Raw genomic sequence first — 21,928 nt, 5'->3', positions numbered from 1 at the left:
AGTGGGAGAGCGAGAACCCGAGAAGCGCTTCCACAGGTCTGCTACGTAATATATTACGTATACGTAAGCAAGCGAGAGACTGCGAGAGAGAGAGAGAGCGGGGTGGAATCGGATTCAGAATCCCAATCAGCTGATGTGACTGCCGTGAGCTTTGCTTTTTCGCCTGCACTTTTTAGTTATTCTCTAATTCTCAAGTGACTCACAACGCTTCTCTTATTTTCTCGGGGAGATTTACTCGCGCGCGGGATTAATTGCCCAGATAAAAAAGAAAAAACCAAAACACTGGCGGCCAGTCAACTAACCAAATCACTACTACGTAAAGTATTTAAATCAACTAACAATTAGACACGCAATTTACGTAATTAGCACAACAAACAAAACAACAGCAACAGCAACAACAACAACAGCCACTAGCGCCAATTGGCACGCCAACTTCCAATCAGAGCTATGTTATAACAAAGCTATAGTATAGCTCTCTCCGGATCGGGCGTCTTTATCGTTCGAGGCGACAATCTGAACTGCCGTGAACTGGCATCGTTCGCAGGTTCGCAGCTATCGCTTTTCCACACAAGGTGCCCCATCGGGAGGAAAAGCGAAATCGGAATTTAAATATATAACAATTCGGTTCAAAGCTGCCGCGTGATATGCGTAATAGAAAGGGAAAGTGGTCTACTTTATAAGTCAAAAGGTTCATAATTTAATTTCTATAAATCAGTTTTTTATTTACAAAATTTGTGTATTTAAAAGCATCAACAATTGGTTTGTTGGGACTGCTTTTCCTTTGATTTTGTCTTTTGCGAAAAGCTGCAAAAACGCGGGTGGGTGTCTTGGATGACGTAGTGGCCCTAAGCCTAGACAAACACCCACGCATTTTATGAAGTATTTTCAAATTCCTGTTACTAAAGTAAGATTACTTATGCTATCAGCTCAAATATTTTATTGATTCATAATTTAAAATACTTTTCAATAATCAACATTTCTAGCGAAACTAAACAACAGATTTTATTATACAATTTCCAAATGTATCCAATATATTTATGGTCATAAAAAAACGTTGAAGACATGTCCGTCGTAAAAATTCCAAAGCAAAGTAAATCAAACGTTTTTCTTGTGAATAAATACTTTTGATTAATGATCCAGTTTTAAACCAACCAGATTTAAACGTAAAAAGCATTTTAAGGCTTAAAATGTTTTCAACATTTTTATTAAATATTTATACAATAATGTCAAACTCAAAATTATTTGTCAAACTTTGAATACTAAACGCTATAGAATTTTACACGCTCTTAGTAAACTTAAGCGCAAATATTTTGTAAGGCATACTAAATAAGTCATTGGCTTCTTTTAGCCACCTTTCCATTACTTAATAAGTGTTTTTTATTAACTAGCAAAGTAAATATTTACTTTTCGATATGAGTAAACAATCGACCAAAATGTAAATGTGTTATCTCATATTGAATCGGAGCTGTTGTTGCCCTGCTGCCTGTTTTGTTTGTTTTAGAATACAACTTGTCACTTAATATGGTTATTTGTTTGGTGTTTGTACGTGTGTTTGTACTTTATTTCACCTGCCGTGCAATTAACGAATAATTTAAGTCATATTTATATTTATACATGCAAGCGACTGCCCCTATTTAGCACATGGGCGCCGATTACCTTTGACAGCGGCCCACGCACCCCCATTCCATAGAGGTACCAATTCATTTTCCTATACAGGTGCTCCGATCAATAACGATCCGTCGTCACTAATCTATAGAGCGCTATCAAAAGCCTGCACAAGTTCTTAATTGGCTGTTACAGCGGCTTGACGATTTTGGGCGAAGCCAAGTCAACTTGTCGCCGAAAGCAAACAAACGATATCAGCTAACACTTACTAGCACACATGTATGTCATCATCACCGCCATCATCATCGTCATTATGACTCAGTGGATCGTCATGCTGGGTGGTGGATTTTACACCCGAAAAAATAAATTCAGTTTTGGGAGTTTATTAAAAAAATATGTAGATTAAGTTAACCGAATAATATGAAACATAGTTGATTGTCTACTTTTCTGGTACTTGAAAATATCTTTCTTATAACATAGGGTTTCAAATCTTGCTTTAATAGTTTTCAATTAAAACTTATCATTGAAGAACTAATATATTTTCTGATTAAAAAAATATATTTTATGGTTTCCATTGAAATCCTATTAATTATTATTCAAGTTTCATAAAAAAATTTTTACATTTTACATTTTATGATGAATTTCTATTTTTATTAAAAATAAATGAATATATATGATGAATTTTTATTTTTATAAAAAAATCATAAAACAAATACCGATATTTTATAGAGTATCTAGGAAGTCATTGTATACATTTTCGCAAATGAGTTAAAATCCTAAGATCAAATATAAATCCAAGTTGTCTAGACTGGGAGTTGTCCAATTTGGCAATAAAGACCACAAAACAAAGATAAGATAATTTTTCTAATATCACAAAAGAGGCAATTGTATGTAAATTGGGTTGATCTCTACTAATTTAATATTAAGTGGAAAATTATGATATTTTTTCGCTGTGCCATCATTAATTTTTGGTGCCCCCTGTGGCGGCGCCTCTGGGCGAAATGTTGTCACTGGGGCTCGAAGATTCTCGCTGGGCTTTCGCCCGTCACGTCGCTTCACCCAAAACCATCCCATACCCAATCCCCGAGATCCCACAGTGCGCATTCCGCTGCAGACCGCCGGCCGAGGCAGTCGATTCATTAATAATCTCCAACGGAATTGGAATTGGTAGTGGGAAATCGGTGAATCTCGCCAAAATAAACAAGCTACCAACTAACCGCTAACTGTTTTAGAGTTCCAAACCCAGTCGCGTCCGCTAATTGCTTTGTTTTCATTCTGGTTTTTCTGTGCAGTCGAAAAGCAAGCCTGAAACCAAAGTCAAAACCATTCCGAAACCGAAAAAGTTTTTATCGCGAGTTTTGACCTCGACGTGAAAGTTTCCACCGCTGCGTGCACGTAAGTACGAAAATCATTTTTGGCATTGAGTTGCTCTGTGTTTCGGTTTCGGTTGGCAATCAGAATAATTTCCGCTTAATTGCAGTTGATATATATATAGCATATATGGCGAATGTGAAGATTGTGGAGTCCAAACTGGACATATTTCAGGCCCCACAGACCCATGCTTTGGCCCATGCCGTGGAGTCATCCTTTGTGGCGGAGCGAGGATCCCTGGCCTGGCAATTTGCCCTGATCTACGGCGATGTGGATGAGCTCAGGCAGAGGCGAGTGGCCAGGGGAAACTGCGCCGTTCTGGAGCATAACTCCCGATTTATATACTATCTGGTCACCAAGTCGAATCTCTACGAAGCCAGCACTTATGATGACATCCAGGCCGCTTTGATCTGTATGCGGGAACATATGGTGAGTTTTTTTTTGGATAGTAAATAAGGTCTTCGAGATGGGGTGGGGGTTTTCCCGAAAAAAACAAGTGACATTTCCCCCAAAGAGTAACCGCACTTCGACGCTCGGGAAACTGGTTTCTTGGCCACTGCCTTCGTCAATTTACAGTTAATTTATTTGTACATTGGGATACAGTAGATATCTCAAAACAGTTTCCCCTTTTTGTGGTCAGAATTTTAATCTTTTTATTTGTATTAAAATGTTGTCTCATAAAATGATTCAGGGATATTTGCATACAGTTAATTTATTTGAACTTTGGGGTACAGTAGCTATCGGTTAAGCGGTGTTCCCATCTTAAATGTAGTTTTCTTCAGAAAAATATTTCTTTTGATTGATGGTAATTGGCAGAGGAGAAAGTAAAGTCAGTTTCTTGAGATTAGTTTGCCAATTTGTAATTTTAACTTTTTCTTGATTCTTATTAATGGCCAAGATAAACAAGTTCGAAATTCCTTTGTTTATTTTCTCATTAAATTGTTTTGAGAAGTTATCTATTTTTCAAATGAATTTAATTTTTTAACGAGTGGCTTTAAATACAACCTTTTTAATGATATGCAGAAATACACACTGATTTAAATTCTTCTGAAGAGGTAGCATTATTTTTAAAGCGCTTTAAAGTCAACAATAATTTTTATAACACAACACATATAACATTTGTATAACATATTGAATGAAGATCCCTGAATCCCTTTTTCCTATAACACTCACTCTTTTTCAATGTTTGTGCTAGCCAATAATCACTGTACTGTCATTCCAGCGCAACCACGAGATCACCAAAGTGGCCATGCCCCGAATCTGCTGCGACAAAGACGGCCTCGAGTGGAGGCAAGTGAAGCGTCTGGTGCAGCAAACCTTCTCCCAGAGCGAGTACCCCATAGAGGTACTCATCTGTGAGCACGAAGACATGTCCAAGGAGGTTAGTCATCTATGATTTCTTAAAAGAACAATTAAAACCCATATAGTTGATCCACAGCTGGCATCTCCCAAGTGTCAGATTACGGAGGCCAGGGGAAATCTATTCAGCGCCCCAGAGAATTACGCTTTGGTGCACTCTGTCAGTGCAGATTTCGCCATGTGCGCGGGACTAAATCTGCAGTTCCGCTGCAAATTTGGCCATGTGGATGAGCTGAAGCGTCAAAATAGGCACACCGGAAATGTGGCTGTCCTGGAGCAAGACGGTCGTTATATCTACAATCTGATAACCAAGGAACGAAGCCATGAGAAGTGCACCTATACTGCTCTTTATTATGCCCTGCTGGCCATGCGGGAACATATGGTGAGGAAGATAAGATTTATGAATATTGGAGATCATCCCGAATCCCATTTAAATTTCCTTTTGCAGAGGGAGCATGGGGTAACCAAGTTGGCCATTCCCCGCCTGGGCTGCGGCATCGATCGTTTGGATTGGTTGCGCGTGCGCAGTCTTCTGGATCTGGTTTTCGCTGAGGACACCGTGGACATCATAGCCTTCTTCTACACTCCACCGCAAATGGTCAAGGACACGCTGAACATCGTTTGTCCCACCTGCAGGCACATGAAGACCATCCAATTGCCATCGAGATCTGTCAGCGGTTCAAGGCAATCCCTTCATCGCGAAAAGACTCCCTTCTAAATGTTCTAAATCCAATGAGGAAACACTGTATATAGCACTCGAAACGGTTTTGCTTGGGACTTGTGGCACCGAATGCACCAAATACTTATATAGCTGTTAAGAACATACACCTAAGAGCTTTCAAGGCACGCAAAATTTATATATTTTTGGGGTATTTATATTATATGTACTGTATTAATAAACGAAATAAGCCCTCGAGAGGGTATTAACCAAAGATTGGAGTTTTAAACGATGAAACAGACCCAAGATTTTTGTGAGACTCAATAGTATGTGTAATCTAGTCGTTGTGGTCTAACTCTCAGTTCCTCTAACAAATAACTTTAATAAAAATGTATTCTCCCAAACTTCTAGAGCTTCGCGGAGCATTTCGACGGGCTTTTGTGGTCGGAATGTCATCAAAACCTCAGTACAGTCTTAGCGAGGTGGACGGGGATCTCTTCTCCGCCCCCAAAACGTATTCCTTGGCCCATTGTGTGGGCGCCGATCTTGCAATGGGTGCTGGAATCGCCGTGCAGTTCAAGAAGGTCTACGGCAAGGTGGACGAGCTGCGAGCCCAGAACGCGGGCAGTGGAGAGGTGGCGGTGCTGAAGGATGACCAGCGGTACATATACTATCTGGTGACCAAGCCCCAAAGCTGGGGAAAGCCCACCTACGAATCTTTACAGGCATCTCTAGAGCAGATGCGCGAGCATATGGTAAATATATCAATATGACATCAACAACAGTTTGTCCAAATATTTTGTGATTAGTGATCTTATTATAAGAAGAAACTAGAAAGTTTTTTCACAGGTTTATATAAAACTTTAACAAATTATTGTATTTATTCTTAAAGAATACTCAGAAAGACAATTCCATTTTTCTGTTCCACTAAGTTTTTAAAAATATGATTATGATATATTTTGATTCTTAGCTAAGGACAAACTTATTTTATTTAATTCCATCTTCGATCTTATATTACAGCGCAAAAACAAAGTGGATAAGCTGGCCATCCCAAAGATTGGCTGCGGAATCGATGGCTTGGAATGGGAAAAGGTCAGCGGAGTGCTGGAGTACGTTTTTGGCCAGGAACCGCTGGAGATTGTGGTCTACAACTTTGTGCCGCCGCAAAGCAAATAATGGAATCCTTTTAGTTTAATTTGTGCCATTTACTTCTGAGCAACATAATTATAAACGACTAGTTCCACATTATCCGATTGGAAAACCTGGCATATTATTTCCTTAACTTTGGGCCACTTAAGGCCATCCAAGCCGCATCCTATGCGGGGCATGGCCAACTTGGGAACTTGGTGAGAGATCTGGGGATTTTTTTATTTTAAACTAAACTTTATAGAGGGGAATAGATACACTTACCATATGATGGCGCATGGCAACCAAGGAGCTATGAAGGAGTTCATATGTGGGCTTTCCCCAGCTGGACTTCTTGGTTACCAGGTAGTACACATAACGCTGTTGATCCTGAAGGATGGCCACGCCACCGGGCTGAACATTCTGCTTCTCCAGGTTAAGCAACTGGCCAAATTTGTTGCTAAGGTATAGGGATATATATTAATAAACAATTATTAATTCCTATAAACCCGTATTATCTCACCGAAATTTTACAGCTATTCCTTTGCCCATACGCATGTCGGCAGCCACACAGTGGCACATGGAATAATCACTTCTGCAACTGAATAAGTCGCCATTGACTTCTCTGTAGGTAAAACCTGACATATTCAATTGTATTTAGCCTTATATATTTTTAACTTTTCCACAAAACAAACTTTTTTCAATTGTGCGCATTTCTTGAGTCCGCGTTTCACCGCGAATGGCTGCCAGCTGGTGTTTGGCAACGCGTAAGTAGTCCACGAGTTGCGCATACGGTCACACTAGACGGCACCCAATCAGCTGATAACAAATGAGTTTTATTTTTAAATTTATTGCCACTTTTGTACGCAAAATGTTGGAGCTGTTGCAATTTGGGGGGAAGACTCTAACACACACATTGAGTATCTATGTGAAGACGAACACGGGCAAAACGCTGACGGTGAATCTGGAGCCCCAGTGGGATATAAAGAACGTAAAGGAACTGGTCGCCCCCCAATTGGGACTTCAGCCGGATGATCTAAAGATCATATTTGCCGGCAAGGAACTCAGCGATGCCACAACTATAGAGGTAAGAAGTTTCGTAAATATGTCCATTAAAACCTGCTAACAATTTCCATCTTCTAGTAGCAATGTGACCTGGGTCAGCAGAGCATTTTGCATGCCATCCGTTTGCGACCGCCTGTGCAGCGCCAGAAAATCCAGTCTGCCACCTTGGAGGAGGAGGAACCTTCGCTGGGTGAAGAACCCTCCAAGCCCCTCAATGAAACTTTGTTGGATTTGCAGCTGGAGAGTGAAGAGAGGCTTAACATCACCGATGAGGGTAGGCAACAAGTTGTTTTCTGTAGTAAACCCTTTGTAATCTTAACTAATCCTCTCCAGAAAGAGTACGTGCCAAGGCCCACTTCTTCGTCCACTGTGGCCAATGTGACAAGCTCTGCAATGGCAAACTCCGGGTGCGCTGCTCCCTGTGCAAAGGAGGCGCCTTTACTGTCCATCGAGATCCGGAGTGCTGGGATGATGTTTTGAAATCGCGCCGAATTCCCGGACACTGTGAAAGTCTGGAGGTGGCCTGCGTAGACAACGAGGCTGGGGATCCTCCTTTCTCCGAATTCTTCTTCAAGTGTGCGGAGCATGTTTCCGGAGGAGAGAAGGATTTCGCCGCTCCGCTAAACCTTATTAAAAACAATATCAAAGATGTGCCTTGTCTAGCCTGCACTGATGTCAGGTGATTATGCAATCAATAACGGTTTTGTGCTAGGGTTTAATATTTGTTTTTTTTTTTACTTTAAAATACCTCATCTATAATATGTATACTTACAATTGTAAATCATAAAATTCACGATCTATTTTGTTACGAATTCATAGAAAGATTTTATGTCTTTTGTCATCAATTCATAATTAGAACATCTCTAAAAATCTAAATCTTTGTGACTTTGAATACCTAGAATATTTGTATGTATTTTGATCCTAAACTTATCTTCTTCCATTTCTTGCAGTGAAACCGTTTTGGTCTTCCCCTGCGCCTCGCAGCACGTCACCTGCATTGACTGCTTCCGCCACTATTGCCGATCCCGCTTGGGTGAGCGCCAGTTCATGCCCCATCCGGACTTCGGCTACACCCTGCCCTGTCCCGCCGGCTGCGAGCACTCTTTCATCGAGGAGATCCACCACTTCAAGCTGCTGACACGTGAGGAGTATGATCGCTACCAGCGGTTCGCCACCGAGGAATATGTCCTGCAAGCGGGTGGTGTACTCTGCCCACAACCAGGTTGTGGCATGGGCCTTTTGGTGGAGCCCGACTGCCGCAAGGTGACCTGCCAGAATGGCTGTGGCTACGTGTTCTGTCGCAACTGCCTGCAGGGCTACCACATCGGGGAGTGTTTGCCCGAGGGGACGGGCGCCAGTGCCCAGAACTCATGCGAATACACCGTGGATCCGAATGTGAGTTGGTTATTAAGCCCCACCAATCATTCCCGCTTGTGTAATCATGTGCCATTCCTAGCGAGCTGCCGAGGCGCGATGGGATGAGGCCAGCAATGTCACCATCAAAGTCAGCACCAAGCCCTGTCCAAAATGTCGAACACCCACGGAGCGAGATGGTGAGTTGGTTGGGGGGGAGATACCAAAGACGCAGTTTAACATATCCTAACACACTCCTTCTCCTTCCAGGCGGCTGCATGCACATGGTCTGCACACGCGCTGGCTGCGGATTCGAGTGGTGCTGGGTCTGTCAGACCGAGTGGACACGCGACTGCATGGGAGCCCATTGGTTCGGCTAGTCGTTCGTCGTTTATCGTCGGCCCGAAGTGCCCGTTTTGTTTGTTGACTACTTTTAAATTGTATACCATAGTAAAGACTGCTAGAGCAACACCCTGTTTGTCGTCTACGCAATCAATAGCAGAAACACCCCCGACAAGGACCGCGGAGCTCACATCCTACCCCACTCTGTTCCTTCGTTGCGTGCGCACAAAACTTTGTTTACGTTTTTCCCAAGCTCGCCCACAAATATTTTGAGGGCTTTCCTCTTTGGGCTGGCATGCGAAAACCGCAACAAACACGTGCACTTGGCCAAAGAGTCGGAGAGACGGAGAGAAAGTGCGGCGGATGCGCAGTGGGTGGCCAGCGGCACCAGGCTCATGTAACCAGGCGCGTAGCCGCAAGGGGACTCCCCAATAATTGATTAGGGGACGGCTAAGGCATTTCAAATATTCTGTTACAGAGTTCTTTGAATTTGCAACTTTAGTGATAGTTTTTCTTTTGAACAGGGAAGCCCTTTAATCTAAGAATGCAACTTTGAAGCAAAGGATAACATTCTTGGGGAAACCTCAGGCATGTTTCTTAACTTTTTTCAACTAATGTTTGTAATTTTAGGATTTAAAAGTAAAAAAAATGTAACAATAGTTACCTTATCTTAGTTTTAAGCTAAAATGAGCTCAGATATACCAAAAAAGTTGTGTACTTACATTTCCTAAGAAAAATCATGAGTATCTTAAGATATAACCACTGACTTTGTTTCAAGTCTTAAGCGAGCTGTGTTGAAAACCAGAACTTTCGAGCTGTCCAAGTGCGCCTGTGCTTTTGAAAGTTCACCTGGCTTATTATCAGTCCGCCTTGCGGCTTATCGGTCATCTAAAGTTGGGCTGGTCAAATGCCACAGGTTCACGGGAGGCCAATAGGCGGAAACAACCCTTGACGGTGGGAACTACGGGTACGCCAGAAAGCGTGCTATGGTTTTTCGCATATTGGTGAAAATTTGTGGCCCGGACATCGATAAATCGAGCCTATACATATCTCATTCACACACACCGAACGTGGGAAACCCCCAAGCGGGACTCTGGCGGAAAATTCGCTGCGCACTCACGGCTTTCTCTGGCTTTCTCTCCCTCTCTCAGGGAATTTCCCATCTCTCGTCCATTTAGAAGTAACACCACGTTCTAGATTCCTTTTGGTTTGCCGCTCTGTTTTGGTTGGCTTTCTGTTTTGTGCTCTAATTCGTAAGCAAAGCGAATAGTTTCGCCTGCCATTTCCCAGAGAGCGGAAAATATAAAGAGAGAGCGAAGTGCAGCGCATTTTCCGCCCTCGAATGGTTAAAAGGAAAAGCTCGCTCGCGCATGTGGGCAGGTTGCCCATCGAATCGGGTCACAAAGTTCCCAGTGCAGCAGCTTCGGTGTGCTGTGTGTGTTCACTATTTTTTCTATTTATTTTTTCCCGTCTGCTCCTTGCTGGTGGTGCTTGTGTCTTTTGCCAGCTTTTCTTCTTCTGCTTGGGGGCCTTCGGTGTATAAATGGCAGCGCGCCCGCGTATCGCATTTCAGTCTACGTTGGACTTTAGCGCGCGCCGCACACGCTGCGTATACGTAACGCGTACTAAGATACGGCGGATACTCCGCACCGAACCGCACCGAGGAGGCCTCCGTCCGAGTGACGCCGCCGTGCTCCGCCGATCATTCTGGCGTTCTGGGCCGGCCGCTCTTCGATTTTTCCGCTCGAGCCTCGAAGAGAAAATCGGTGAAAAGTCGTTGGAAAAGTGCCTCTCACACTCGCGAACCCTACCATTGTGAACTGTCTTGCGTGGGCACTAGAAATTCAAATTTAACGGCTTTTCGTGGTGGCGAGAGTTTTCGAAATCAAAGGCGAGGTTTTTAATCGAATCAAATTAGTGAAAATTTAATAATCAGCGGGAAAAGTTAAAGCAAATTTAAACAGAGACATTTTAACTAGAGTAATATTTGATAAAGCTATAAAATACATTAAAGTAAATCGAAATTTGTCGTCAATATTAAAGTGTAAAAGTGAATAAATTTTAAAAACAATCTTGGAAATTAGGTAATTCATCTATATTTTTAAGAAGTAAAAAAATTTAATTACATTTATGGTGTCGTTACATTTTGTTACTTTAACATAATTATAATATTTACACCACAATTAAAAATTTTAGATCATGAAAAATGAATAGCTTAAAAATACTAAGCTGTTTTATTTATTATATTGTAATATTTGGTTTAATCATTTAATTTTATTATATTTAATGTCTTTTTTAAACCTCACCAATTCACAAAACCCTTTTAAACATTTATATTTACTATTTTAAAATATCTGTTAAATTCACAAATACCTTTATGGACTTCTGCAGCAGAATCGTTTGTTTCACCTTTCAAGTGCCCCCACGCACTTGAAGTACTGCCCTATTTATTTATTGGAAATGCTCCTTCGAGCAGAGACTCAATTAAAATCGCTATATTCCGCTGCATACATTCGGGCGCTTCGCTCGGGCCACATTGCACATACGCAGCGTGTGACGCGCGCGGGTCCGTGTAATGATTGTGTACACCAGCAGCTCCTGCTCCTGCTCCTCCGCCGCTCCTCGCTGGTTACTTCTGCTGCTGGACGCAGAAGAGGAAAACAAATGGAAATGGGGGGAAAAAAGTACAGAAACAGTGCAAGAGCTGAGGCGAAAACCCGTCTCGGGCTGCTGTTTTTATTGATTTATATATACACGGTGGCGGCGAGTGGGAGGCTGAGGCTGTTCTGTTGCTGCCTTGCTGCTGTTGTGTCGCACTGTCCCAAAAAGAGGCACCACCAACTCACACACACACACACACGCAGCATCCATCCATCCATTTACACCGCTGCTGTTGTGCTCAACTTCCGTTTCCTGTCGCAGGATCCAAAGAGCGAATGCGAGAGAGAGAGGAGGCTAGAGAGAGAGGCAGACTTGCCTTCTTTTCGGAACTCCAGCGGCTGCAGTTGCTTAACTTGACTTATTTCGAGGCTCATTTCATTTACGGCTGGCCCTTTTTGTTTCAGCCAACATAACCCTTTTGGCCAGCCTCGAAAGCTCTCTCTCTCTCTGTCTCTTTTAAGGAGGCTCTCTCGAGCTCTCTTCGCCGGCTAATGGCTCGCTTTCTCCGCTCTCACTCTCTTGGCCAACTTGTGTTTACATTGATTATGTTATCCACTCCGCCCCCATGTTTGACTTTGCTAATAGAGTTGTCCTGCCCCTCCCCCTCCCCCTCCAACGACTGACTTGCTAATTTGCTGCCAGGACATCATAATCATCGAGCTCATCTGGAACGTCAGTCGCTCGGGCTCTCCAATCAATAAAGGTTGCCCCCGCTAACGCTTTCACCACCTAACCACCCACTAGCGATTGCCTTCAATTATTATTTTTCGCCTTTTTCTGGTGTTTTTGCACAAAAAAAGTTTATTAATCAATAAACGCACACGTCAAGCTGGAGCTTACGGTCGCACACAAGTAACTGCGATGTACTGGGAAAAATATTACTATGAAGTAAACGCTGGTCCTTTAGAAAAGTAGTAGTTATAATAAGTAATTATTTGAGAGTCTTATTTTATAAAAGCAACTATCTAACTATTCAACTCAAATATGTTTGAAAAGAGGAAATTAAGGACTTCAAAAATATTATTATATAATATTTGACAAGCTATTAGAATAAAAGTTCATGTGATAATACCTTTATGATCAAAATGGTATTGGTACATTTTCTTAAATAAATTAAAAAAATAAATTATTTTTACGGTTTATGCAAATATGAAACTAATTTCAACTTTAAAAATATTTTTTAATAATATTTAAATATAGAACAGATCGTATCGAACCTGATTCTTGACCACTCCTGGTTTTCACTTTAATAATTTATGTTTCTCTCAGTGTACAGTATTTGTGTGTGCTGATGTGTAATGTCCTGTGCGGCTGATGGGTGGCTGTGTGGCCAAGAGAAGCTGCTGGAAGACGTTTGGGGTTGCCTGGTGACGACTTTGAGCCGCCCACATGTCCACCCACTGGTCCTTATCAATCCCACTCCCGATGTGTGCACTTTTGTGGCTCATTAACGGTTTGCATGCGGCCAAAATGCATGCGGTTATTCATTGAATGTGAGTGGTGCGAGGGTGTGAGTGAGCTGTGCAAGGATGTGTGATTGTGTGACTGTGTGTGTGTGGGAGATGCGCTCGATAAGTTGAGTGGCTGTTTGTTGTCGTTGTTGTGGTGCCTCAGCTGCCTGTGCGTGAGTGCAAAACAAACGGAATTTTGCGCATGGCCCATCAAGAGATGCAGGCACCCCGCCACCCACTCGCCAGGGTCCTTCGTACCACCGCGTGCCACCGTCATCTCTCCAATTACCAGAACCCGCCATCCATTTTCCATTTCCCATTTCCCAGCCATCTTCAGACGGCAACCGCATTTCGTGCATCATAACATGGGAAGCTGGATGCTGGGATATTCGGCATTCGGCGAGTTGCTGGCTCTCATTAGCATGTGTGGAATGTCAGGATTGCACTCAGTTGAACTCAAGGATCCACAATTGAGGCATTTGCGGATGCGGCACTCTAATGCAGCATGATGGGGGATTTAAAGGAAAGGGTTCAAAAATGAGTGGAATTTATTATTTAAAGATCCCACAATTTTCAAGATATTTGAGTTCGCATTTAGTTATTTTATGCAAACCCTTATTTAAGAAGGTAGATTTGACACTTAAGATCTTATCATATCACTTTCGACCTCTAAGCATCCTTCAATTCTACACCCAGTGAAACTAAAATTTATAACTTAAAGATTATAATGATAATAATATAATTTAACAGATACTTAAACAAATATTTAACAATTTTATAATTTTTAAGGCAGTTATCTATCATCATCACAATTAAAGTCACATTTATAATTAAGTCATTTTGGTACAAGGCAAGTAATGCCATAATAGTGAGAAAAGATCTTATGGAGGCGATGATAATGTCCCTACTTATCTGTTAGTCCTGTTCAGATAAGCACTGTTGAAACCACACAATTTCCCATCGAAACTCCGCTTACAGGACCCCTTAGCCATGTACCTCACATAAAATGTTATTGGCCCGATGTTAATTGAATTGTCTGCGGCCCTCCGTACGCAATTGTCTCGTTATTCCCAACCATGGGCGACTGTTTAACGATCTCGCCATTGGCATTCCCATTTCCGTTAAGCCATCAAATGTCCTGGCAATACTCCACACTATTTTCGTATGATAATAAAGCCACCCACATTGCTCTCTCTTTTTTTTTTGCTTTCACAGGAGGACAATAAGAAAACTGCAAGTGTGGCGAAAATTGATTCGAACATAAATAAAGGGCAGTCAAGCGTGGCCAGACAAGGACAACAAAAGAAGCCGAAGGACTTGCGATTGGCCAAAAAGGCAAAAATCAATAAGAGGACATCGGGGGCATAGGCGATATCGATATGTTGGCCACTCGAAAGGGCGTGGGGCAGACGACTCCCGGATGTCTCCTCCAGTTCCAATACCCGTGGTATAAGTAACGCTTTCGAGGGACTAACATGTCGGACCGATATCCAGCCAGCTTCTACGATCATCATCATCAGCTTCAGCTTCAGCTTCAGCATCACCATCCCCATCAGACGACCACGATGTCGCACTATCCGCCGCAGCCCTACCGATCGGGTTACCATCCCGCCGGCTACCATCCCTACGGCTATGGCTATGGGTCTTCTGGTGCTTCTTACATGCCCAACTACTATCGCTATGCCCCGTACGCCTCGCCGCACTACAGCCAGCACCACCAGGGGATGTTCACGCCGGCTGGCCAGCAGCTAATCCCCTCCAGCATGCTCCACTACCCGCCCAGGTCGCATCCCTACCAGCAGCAGCAGCAGCTGCCATCTCAGCCTGGCTACGAGCCACCTGCTCCCTTGCCATACAGTTCTTCCGCCTCCTACCAGTCCCGTGGCTTTGGTGCCTTTGCGGGTCCAACTCCGCACTATGCACCACCCGGAAGATCCTCCACGCCAGCTCCGAATCGCACTGTTCTGCCACCCAGCTACTTGGAACCACTTCGCAGCTACAGTGCCGAGCAGCAACATCTCGGCCAGCAGCAACAGCAGATGCAACACCTCCCGCTGGCCGGCACACCAAAGCTGGAGGATCCGGATGTCGAGGTGGAGGCGGTGGCCGAGTCCCCCGCCCAGCGGCTGACCACATCGCCGCCCATGATCAGTGCCACCGGAACGGACAGCGGCATCAGCAACTGCAGCACGCGGGCACGGAGCGACAGCAGCCAGAGCACACCGGTGTACAGCGGCGAGTATCCGGTTAACATGTCCGTGGAGTCCGCCTCCTGTGTCCCGTATCACTGCCCGGCGGACGGAAGGGACTTCGAGGAGGAGGAGCTGCTGGTCCAGCCACCAGCTGCGGCGGAGACCAGGAGGGCGGACACTCCGCTCGATATTCCCGGTAAGTTGTCAGCTTTTTTATCGCCTCACATCGCCTGTCGCTCCTTCATTACACTCTATTTAATTCGCAATTATGCACGGCCGCGGGGGAGAATTCGAAAATTTATGCAAACATATGTCAGATTATGTAACAAGCATGGAAGTCGGCGAGGGGCGACAGCCGACGGGCAGTTGCTTCAGCTGAAATCAACGATTGAAGGCACAGTGGGGGATTTGGGATCGATCGGGTTGAATAGAGATATATTTTGAGGAAGGAAGGAACTTATATCAATTTTAAAAGAATTTAAAAAGACTTATTTGTAGGCCACCAAATCACTAGAATTTTTGAATTGATTTTAATTGTCATGAGGTGTCAAGAAGTATGCAAGGAATTCATTGTACTTTTGGACTAAAAATATATTGTTGCCTACTTTTAGTCACCAAAAGTATTCAATTTAAACGTGATTTCCAAACACTATTGATTTGTAAGAACCCATTATTATTCATTAGATATAATATTTAATATTATTTTTTTTGCAAGATTATCTTTTAAAATTCTTAAAAAGAAATCTTTTTTTGTCAGTCCCACTGTGCCAATATAGCCTTATGCTGGATTCCGCATGCAAATTAATGCAAGAACTGTCCGTTCGTGTTGCCGTCATCGTTGTCAGCGTGTCCGGAGTGTCCGGAGAATCCGGAGTGTCGTCCGCAAAGCTCCTCACCGGCAGCGCTGTCCGTCAGGTTTTTCCACCAGCTCCTCCGAATCCGATTCCCCGTCAGACCCCCAATCACCCACATATTTCGCAAGCCTGACAAGCCGACGTTTTGCAAACACTCAACCAATCAGCGTTGGTTAACTGCTGAAATACTTCCGTTTCCCGACAGGAGGGGTGGCTTTATGGATGGGTGGTTGGGCGGACTGCCGTGGGGCGTTGGGGCACCTACGTCATGGCGCTTCAGAGGACTTCAAAATTAGCTGTCTATTTAGGCACGCGAATACGAATACCAGAGCCGAGACTCCCCGACTTTGCCCTGTGATGTGTGGCTTTTTAATTTTTTTGTCGTGTGTGCAAATCAATAAGTCAACGGTGTACGTGGATGACCCACCAGGTGCGAAGTCAACCCACAGTTTTTTCTAAATATTTTGCAGTGCAAACGAACTTCCAACACTTGGAAAAATCAGAAAACTACAAACGAGATATTAAATAAAAAATTCAGAACATTATAGAAAACCAAAAATTAGAGATCTGGGACTTTGAAATAAATGAGGTCATTACACTTTAAAATATTAAATGATTAATTAATATTTCTTTATTTGAACTCTTATTTTTTATCAAACCTAAATATGAAGTTTCTGTATACTTTTCTGTTGTAAGAAATGTTCATTTTACAAGGCCAACATTTTTAGAAGTGTTTAACTATATTTTAGCTTGAATTTTACTTTTGGGTGCCTTTTGAAACTTTAGTGGGTAATATTTATCCCAGTGTGGTGGAGTGTTTGGCTGTGTTAGTGGGTGTTTTTGTGTAGAGCTACGTCGTTATCAATGGGCGTTTGACTTTCACACACAAGCACACCCACACAGCCCTATCTAAGGGTGTCTTTCTGGCCATCAGAGTGTGCGTGAAATGTCATCACAGCCAGCATGTAAATGAACTTTTCAGCGTAATGCGGTGGTTGCCGCTGCTTTCGCCGCTTTACTACCGTTAGTCAAACCGCCCACACAGACAGCAAACACGCCCGAACACCCACAAACACGTGCACAGAAGAAAAAGGTTAGATCAATGAAGTATTTCTAATATTAGATCAGTACAAAATATCTGAAAGGAATAAATACTTTGGTTTTCTTATTTTTCTTAGTATAACATTTATTTAGTTTTTAAAACACCTTGTTGAAATTTCTTTCTGTGTACTAATCAAGGGAGGAACCAACGACACCCTGAAACAAGAAGAGGAACAGGAATAGGAACAGCTCCCTGGTGCAATAGCCAGGGCTCAAATTCAACTTCAACCTCAACCTCCGATTGTAGCCACCATATGGAGGCGAAAATCAATGTCCGTTATGTGAAATGAAGTGTAGCTCAAAAAAAAAACAGGAATGCAATTAGGGGATATTCCCTTTAGAGGAAAATGAATATTCATAAGACTATGAAAATAAAATTATTCAAATGTCTTAAAGTTTTCAACCCATTTAAAAGGTAGTTTCAGCTCTAGCAATTCTTGTTCTTAAAAGATTACGAAATTATGTTAATTAAGAGAAAGCCTCTAAAATGAGAACAGTGGCATACCAATTTCAAAGTGAACGTCAAGGGTAGTTAACATCTTGATTATAGCCATGGTATTTAAGCAGGTAATTCTTAATTACTTTTAAATGGATTTCCTTTTTGAAAAACAAAATTAATCTGGTTTTTTTATAATTGAATAAGATAAAACCTTGTAGGATATATATACATAAGCATGGCAGGGCTTCCCCCAATTTGTTACCTTTATTCAGTGCCCTTTGCTAAAATAATTGATTTATCGACGCAACTGATTGCAGCTGTAAATGCATGGCAGTAACTGCCATAATGGCAACAACAAGTCCAAAATTATAGCCAAGCTTGATGGGAATACGTAAACATTGCAGGCCGAGTCGCATGCGCCGAAAAGTGCGCTACACATTTTGTTTGATAGCTCTCCGCTCTTTCTCTTGTGTGCGTGTGTTGCTGTGTGTGTGTGTGTTAGCCACGTTCAACAAGTGCATGTCGCTCTCCCGATTTGCCCACCTCTCCCTCACCCACTCTCTTCCTCTGGCTTTTCCTCGGAAAAACTGATTTGATAAGCGCGTGCGAAAAAGCCCTTCGATTCCACGCCGAATGGTCAGTGTTCTGGGCCTGGTTTTTAACCCTTGATTGCCGCCTGCACGCATGACAAAATAATTAGAGTTCCCGAAAATCCGCAAGTTCCTCGAACAGGGAGTCTAATCATATTAGAGCTATTGATTTTTTTTCGCCAACCTCCTCCAACTTATTTCCCAACTTATTTTCCAGATGACATAAGCGCCACGTCGCCAATGGCCAGTGATAAGGTGAAAGCCGCACCGCCCACTCCGCCGGATGTTGCCAGGCGTGCGGAAATCAATTTGCAGCCGGAGACAGGAGCATCCTCGGATGCGCCGACGACGCCGCAGGAAACTACTGGTGGTGATCCAATAATCGAGGCGGGCGACGAGCAGCCAGGACATGCGGTAAGCGGTGAATGAAATCGAATTAGCGTCGTCGGGGCGGGAAAAATTGCAAATTAAAGCTGCAGGTGCGGCGCAGTACTAATTAAGAGGGAATCAGTTGAGGGGGTGTATCCTGCCATCCCGCCATCCTTCCATCCCTCCATCCTGCCGGGATAAATTAGGCCAACAATCGGTGCCTGATAATGACAGCCGCCCACAAGAGGAGCACTCATCACCAGCCATCCTGGCCAAAAAAAGAGAAGGCCAAAAGCAAAATGCGTTTAGCTCCATCGACCGGCTTTACTCGTGGTGGAAACTCAGAGGGTTCTCCGTCGAAAAACCTGAGAGAAAGCACGGGAAAAGCTCTCGGAGAGAGAGTGGCCACGGCCGGAAGCCTTCTTACAGGGTGTCCCGGCCGTACACAAAAAAAGGGGCGCCTATTGATTTTTGGGGCGCTACGTTGAACTTCACCCGGCTGGTTGGTTGGTTGGATGGATGGCTGGCTGGCTGGCTGGATGGGATTGGAGCTGGTTGGGAGGAGGAGAGAAGGTGGCTCTTTTGGGGGTTGCCTGGTAACACGAGCTGCCATCAGCGAGCACGCGCCGGCCAGCTGGCGGGGAATGGAGATGGAAATGGGACTGGGATTGGGAGTGGGGTATAGAGAATCCAGGGGGAGACTGGCAGCTCAAGTGCCCGCCACTTGAGCGTAACAACTTTGCCGCTGCAAAACGGCTTGGAAAAGAAACTAAATCGATTTTTTTGCCTACCACTTGCAACAGCAGCAGCAGCAACATCCTGTGGCGAATGCGAGTAGATGGAGTCCAACGCCGCGACGCCCGCGCACTCCGCCGGCGCCCCAGAACTCGCCAATTGGTTTTGGCCAAAATGCAAGTGTGCCACCTGCCCTGGCTCCTCTGCTCCAGCAGCAGCAGCAGCAACAACAACAGCAGCAGTTGCAGTTGCAGCAGCAACAGCAGGCGGGCAACATCAAGCGAAGTGCAACTGCTGCTAGAAATCGCAACAGCAACAACCGCATCATAGAGTGCGATCTCATTCCGAGCAAGAAATCAAAAAGGAAGGCGGCCAAAAAGGAAGCCGGCGGCAGCGAGAACTTGGAGGCTGTGGAGCCCATCGTAAGGGAACAAATTAGGGTGAGTTGTGGGATCGCTTATATTACGATTTGAGTAATATCGGGTTATATTGGAAATAATTATAATATGATAAAAATACAACATACATATGTGTGTAGATAAAATTTATTTATTTTCAAATGAGTAAAGGTTCCTTTGTGTAATAATAATCAAAATAGAAATGTTTGCTTTCAAATTATTATTTTTCAAAATGTATAAATATTTTTTATAAAAATTCTTACATTAAAATTAAATTTTTGAAAATATTTTAAGTTTTTTTTTTATTGATGATAAAATTCGGGGTAAAATATAATTGTAAGAATAAAACTGGATTAAAAATCTCAAGTCTTTACTAAAAGTGTACTTAATTTTCCATAATTTGGAAGAGTTTTAATGTAAAAAAATTAAATTCAGAACTCAGACTATAATTCAATGGTTTAAACTATATGTTTAAAAGCCCAATTCTCCACTAACAACACCCCTTAAATCCCCGCAGGATATCAAGCCCTTGCCGGGTTTCCTGCAGGCCTTCGGCTCCACCGAAATCGGGCGCTTTTCCGAGCGATTCCTGCAGACGCCCGAGTCGCTGGTGGAACGATTGGCCGAGGAGTGCGCAGCCAGTACGCCCAGCAATTTCGCATCTCACCCAGCTGGAGGCTACATCGATCCCCCGGCCACGCCCACACCCAGCCACTATGCCTACGAGGAGCAGAACCAAGGCGGCTATGCCAGGAATCGAATGCGGGGCTACGGCTACGAGATGCCGGACTACATGGCGTATGAGCGATATGCGGCGTATGGAGCCGGCAGACCAAGGGCTCGCTACGGGGAAATCCGCTGCAACGGCTACTAGGATGCGGTCCACCGATACCGATGTCGAGCGGATCTTATATAGCTTAGGGTTAGTGTTGTTGTAGTCGTGCATAGTCGTTGTCATTCGATATTCTCTGTGTGTGCCTTTTTCGGTCAAAATTGGACAATGGATTCCCCCGAAGAGTTGTTGTTGTCGGGGGCATTGTTAGCAATGAGTGCGTTCAAAATTTACCACAAGAAATTAAGAAAAAAACAAAAGAAACAAGAAGCCAAAATATTGTTAGCAAACCATCTACATGTAAATGAATAATATTCAATTAAGTAGTTCAATGTATTTTAAATCGAAGTCGTTTTAAATCGATTCAGAATGTAAGTTGAAATCTTGTCCCACTGTACATAAATATGCATTTCGTATATGTAACACTAGATTTTAGTCAAACTACTTGGGCAGTTGGTAATGGGATCTAAAAAGTTTTCGAGGTCTCCAAGTGTTGGGAGACGTTTTTTCTCAACTTCAACGTAAATGTAATGAACACTCAAAATTGTTAACAGCACCGTTTCCATTTGGAAACCATTTTTTTGGGGCACAAAATTCCAAAATCACCCCGACAAAAATCAAATAAAACAGAGCGAAAATCTTACACTTAGCAAAAAGATGTGCCATTGAAAAATATATTTAATTGAAAACACCACAATTTAGGAATTACGTTTATGTACAATACAAATACAAATTAAAGATTAGCTACGGTAATCTAAAGCCAGATAGTTAATGTTAAAGCAATGCACTACATTTTAGTCTAGGACACAGATACACACATACAAACACACTGATACAGATACACCCATACAGAGACACACTCGAACCACCGCACTAATTTGTACTTGGCAAAATTGATTTATTTTCTATCGATTTACTAACAACCTATTCATTTTCGAATCGATTTCTTTGTTGTATTGAGTGCCTTAATTTACTTGAATTCATTTCCAATATCTGTGCGTGAACAAATAAACGTAACGAATTTGTATGATTTACTTGTAGAGAGACAACCAAGTTCAGGTTTCAAAGGGGCCCAACAAAATTTCAAATGCAAATCGAACAAATCAATGAAGACAAAAAAGACAACCGAATTACCAAAAACGGAAAAAAAATCCAAACACATCGAGCGACATTCAAAAATGTTTAATAGCGATTAAAAAACTAGTTAATATGTAAAGAAACTACTCACCAACAAAAAACACAAAGAGGAAGAAAACCTTGTAGCGTTGACATTTTATGCCAACTAAGTATTTGGAAGTCTTCGGTAAAATGAAGGAACAACAACCGAGGACGAAATGAAATAAACCAAGTATTTAGTATAATTAAGTCCGTGTGTAAATAAATATTTGAAAGTTTGAATTTTATGAAATAAATCACGCAAAACGATTA

At 42.9% G+C, this 21,928-nt stretch overlaps 5 protein-coding genes across 9 annotated transcripts; 4 read left to right on the top strand and 1 right to left on the bottom strand.

Annotated features, from left to right (window-relative positions):
* The first annotated feature begins 180 nt into the window (after positions 1 to 180).
* On the top strand, positions 181 to 5,267 carry Targ2 (Terminal ADP-ribose protein glycohydrolase 2). 2 transcript variants are annotated; one of them, XM_017078876.4, is made up of 6 exons: positions 181 to 316; positions 2,898 to 3,000; positions 3,086 to 3,405; positions 4,199 to 4,357; positions 4,415 to 4,717; positions 4,784 to 5,267. In XM_017078876.4, exons 3-6 carry the CDS (start codon positions 3,106 to 3,108, stop codon positions 5,051 to 5,053), a joined length of 1,032 nt encoding a protein of 343 aa, XP_016934365.2. In that variant the 5' UTR covers positions 181 to 316; positions 2,898 to 3,000; positions 3,086 to 3,105; the 3' UTR covers positions 5,054 to 5,267. The 2 variants fall into 2 exon arrangements, with proteins under 2 accessions (XP_016934365.2, XP_070851875.1); XM_070995774.1 differs by lacking the exon at positions 181 to 316 and having other exon boundaries at positions 2,598 to 3,000.
* On the top strand, positions 186 to 6,254 carry Targ1 (Terminal ADP-ribose protein glycohydrolase 1). 2 transcript variants are annotated; one of them, XM_017078879.4, is made up of 3 exons: positions 186 to 316; positions 5,405 to 5,748; positions 6,014 to 6,254. In XM_017078879.4, exons 2-3 carry the CDS (start codon positions 5,443 to 5,445, stop codon positions 6,167 to 6,169), a joined length of 462 nt encoding a protein of 153 aa, XP_016934368.2. In that variant the 5' UTR covers positions 186 to 316; positions 5,405 to 5,442; the 3' UTR covers positions 6,170 to 6,254. The 2 variants fall into 2 exon arrangements, with proteins under 2 accessions (XP_016934368.2, XP_016934367.2); XM_017078878.4 differs by lacking the exon at positions 186 to 316 and having other exon boundaries at positions 5,368 to 5,748.
* Targ3 (Terminal ADP-ribose protein glycohydrolase 3) lies at positions 6,001 to 6,782 on the bottom strand. The gene is made up of 3 exons (XM_017078881.4): positions 6,642 to 6,782; positions 6,404 to 6,578; positions 6,001 to 6,348 (listed from the first exon to the last, which is right to left on the bottom strand). The coding sequence occupies exons 1-3, from the start codon at positions 6,761 to 6,763 to the stop codon at positions 6,199 to 6,201; spliced, it is 447 nt and encodes a 148-aa protein (XP_016934370.2). The 5' UTR covers positions 6,764 to 6,782; the 3' UTR covers positions 6,001 to 6,198.
* Positions 6,783 to 6,947: 165 nt separating this feature from the next.
* On the top strand, positions 6,948 to 9,007 carry park (E3 ubiquitin-protein ligase parkin). The gene is made up of 6 exons (XM_017078872.4): positions 6,948 to 7,205; positions 7,265 to 7,457; positions 7,517 to 7,862; positions 8,134 to 8,578; positions 8,640 to 8,736; positions 8,807 to 9,007. The coding sequence occupies exons 1-6, from the start codon at positions 6,948 to 6,950 to the stop codon at positions 8,914 to 8,916; spliced, it is 1,449 nt and encodes a 482-aa protein (XP_016934361.1). The 3' UTR covers positions 8,917 to 9,007.
* A 1,318-nt stretch (positions 9,008 to 10,325) lies between these two features.
* On the top strand, positions 10,326 to 21,925 carry LOC108013003 (uncharacterized). Of its 3 annotated transcripts, XM_017078589.4 has the most exons (6): positions 10,326 to 10,962; positions 14,206 to 15,378; positions 18,384 to 18,580; positions 19,339 to 19,710; positions 20,186 to 20,590; positions 21,542 to 21,925. In XM_017078589.4, the coding sequence occupies exons 2-5, from the start codon at positions 14,466 to 14,468 to the stop codon at positions 20,540 to 20,542; spliced, it is 1,839 nt and encodes a 612-aa protein (XP_016934078.3). In that variant the 5' UTR covers positions 10,326 to 10,962; positions 14,206 to 14,465; the 3' UTR covers positions 20,543 to 20,590; positions 21,542 to 21,925. The 3 variants fall into 3 exon arrangements, with proteins under 3 accessions (XP_016934078.3, XP_016934079.3, XP_016934077.3); XM_017078590.4 differs by having other exon boundaries at positions 19,342 to 19,710; positions 20,186 to 21,925; XM_017078588.4 differs by having other exon boundaries at positions 10,327 to 10,962; positions 20,186 to 21,925.
* The last annotated feature ends 3 nt before the right edge of the window (positions 21,926 to 21,928 follow it).

Source organism: Drosophila suzukii, chromosome 3 (genome assembly GCF_043229965.1).
Source record: "Drosophila suzukii chromosome 3, CBGP_Dsuzu_IsoJpt1.0, whole genome shotgun sequence".
Lineage (NCBI taxonomy): Eukaryota > Metazoa > Arthropoda > Insecta > Diptera > Drosophilidae > Drosophila > Drosophila suzukii.
Note: the sequence above shows the minus strand (reverse complement) of the source record. Positions and strands in the feature narration are given on the sequence as shown.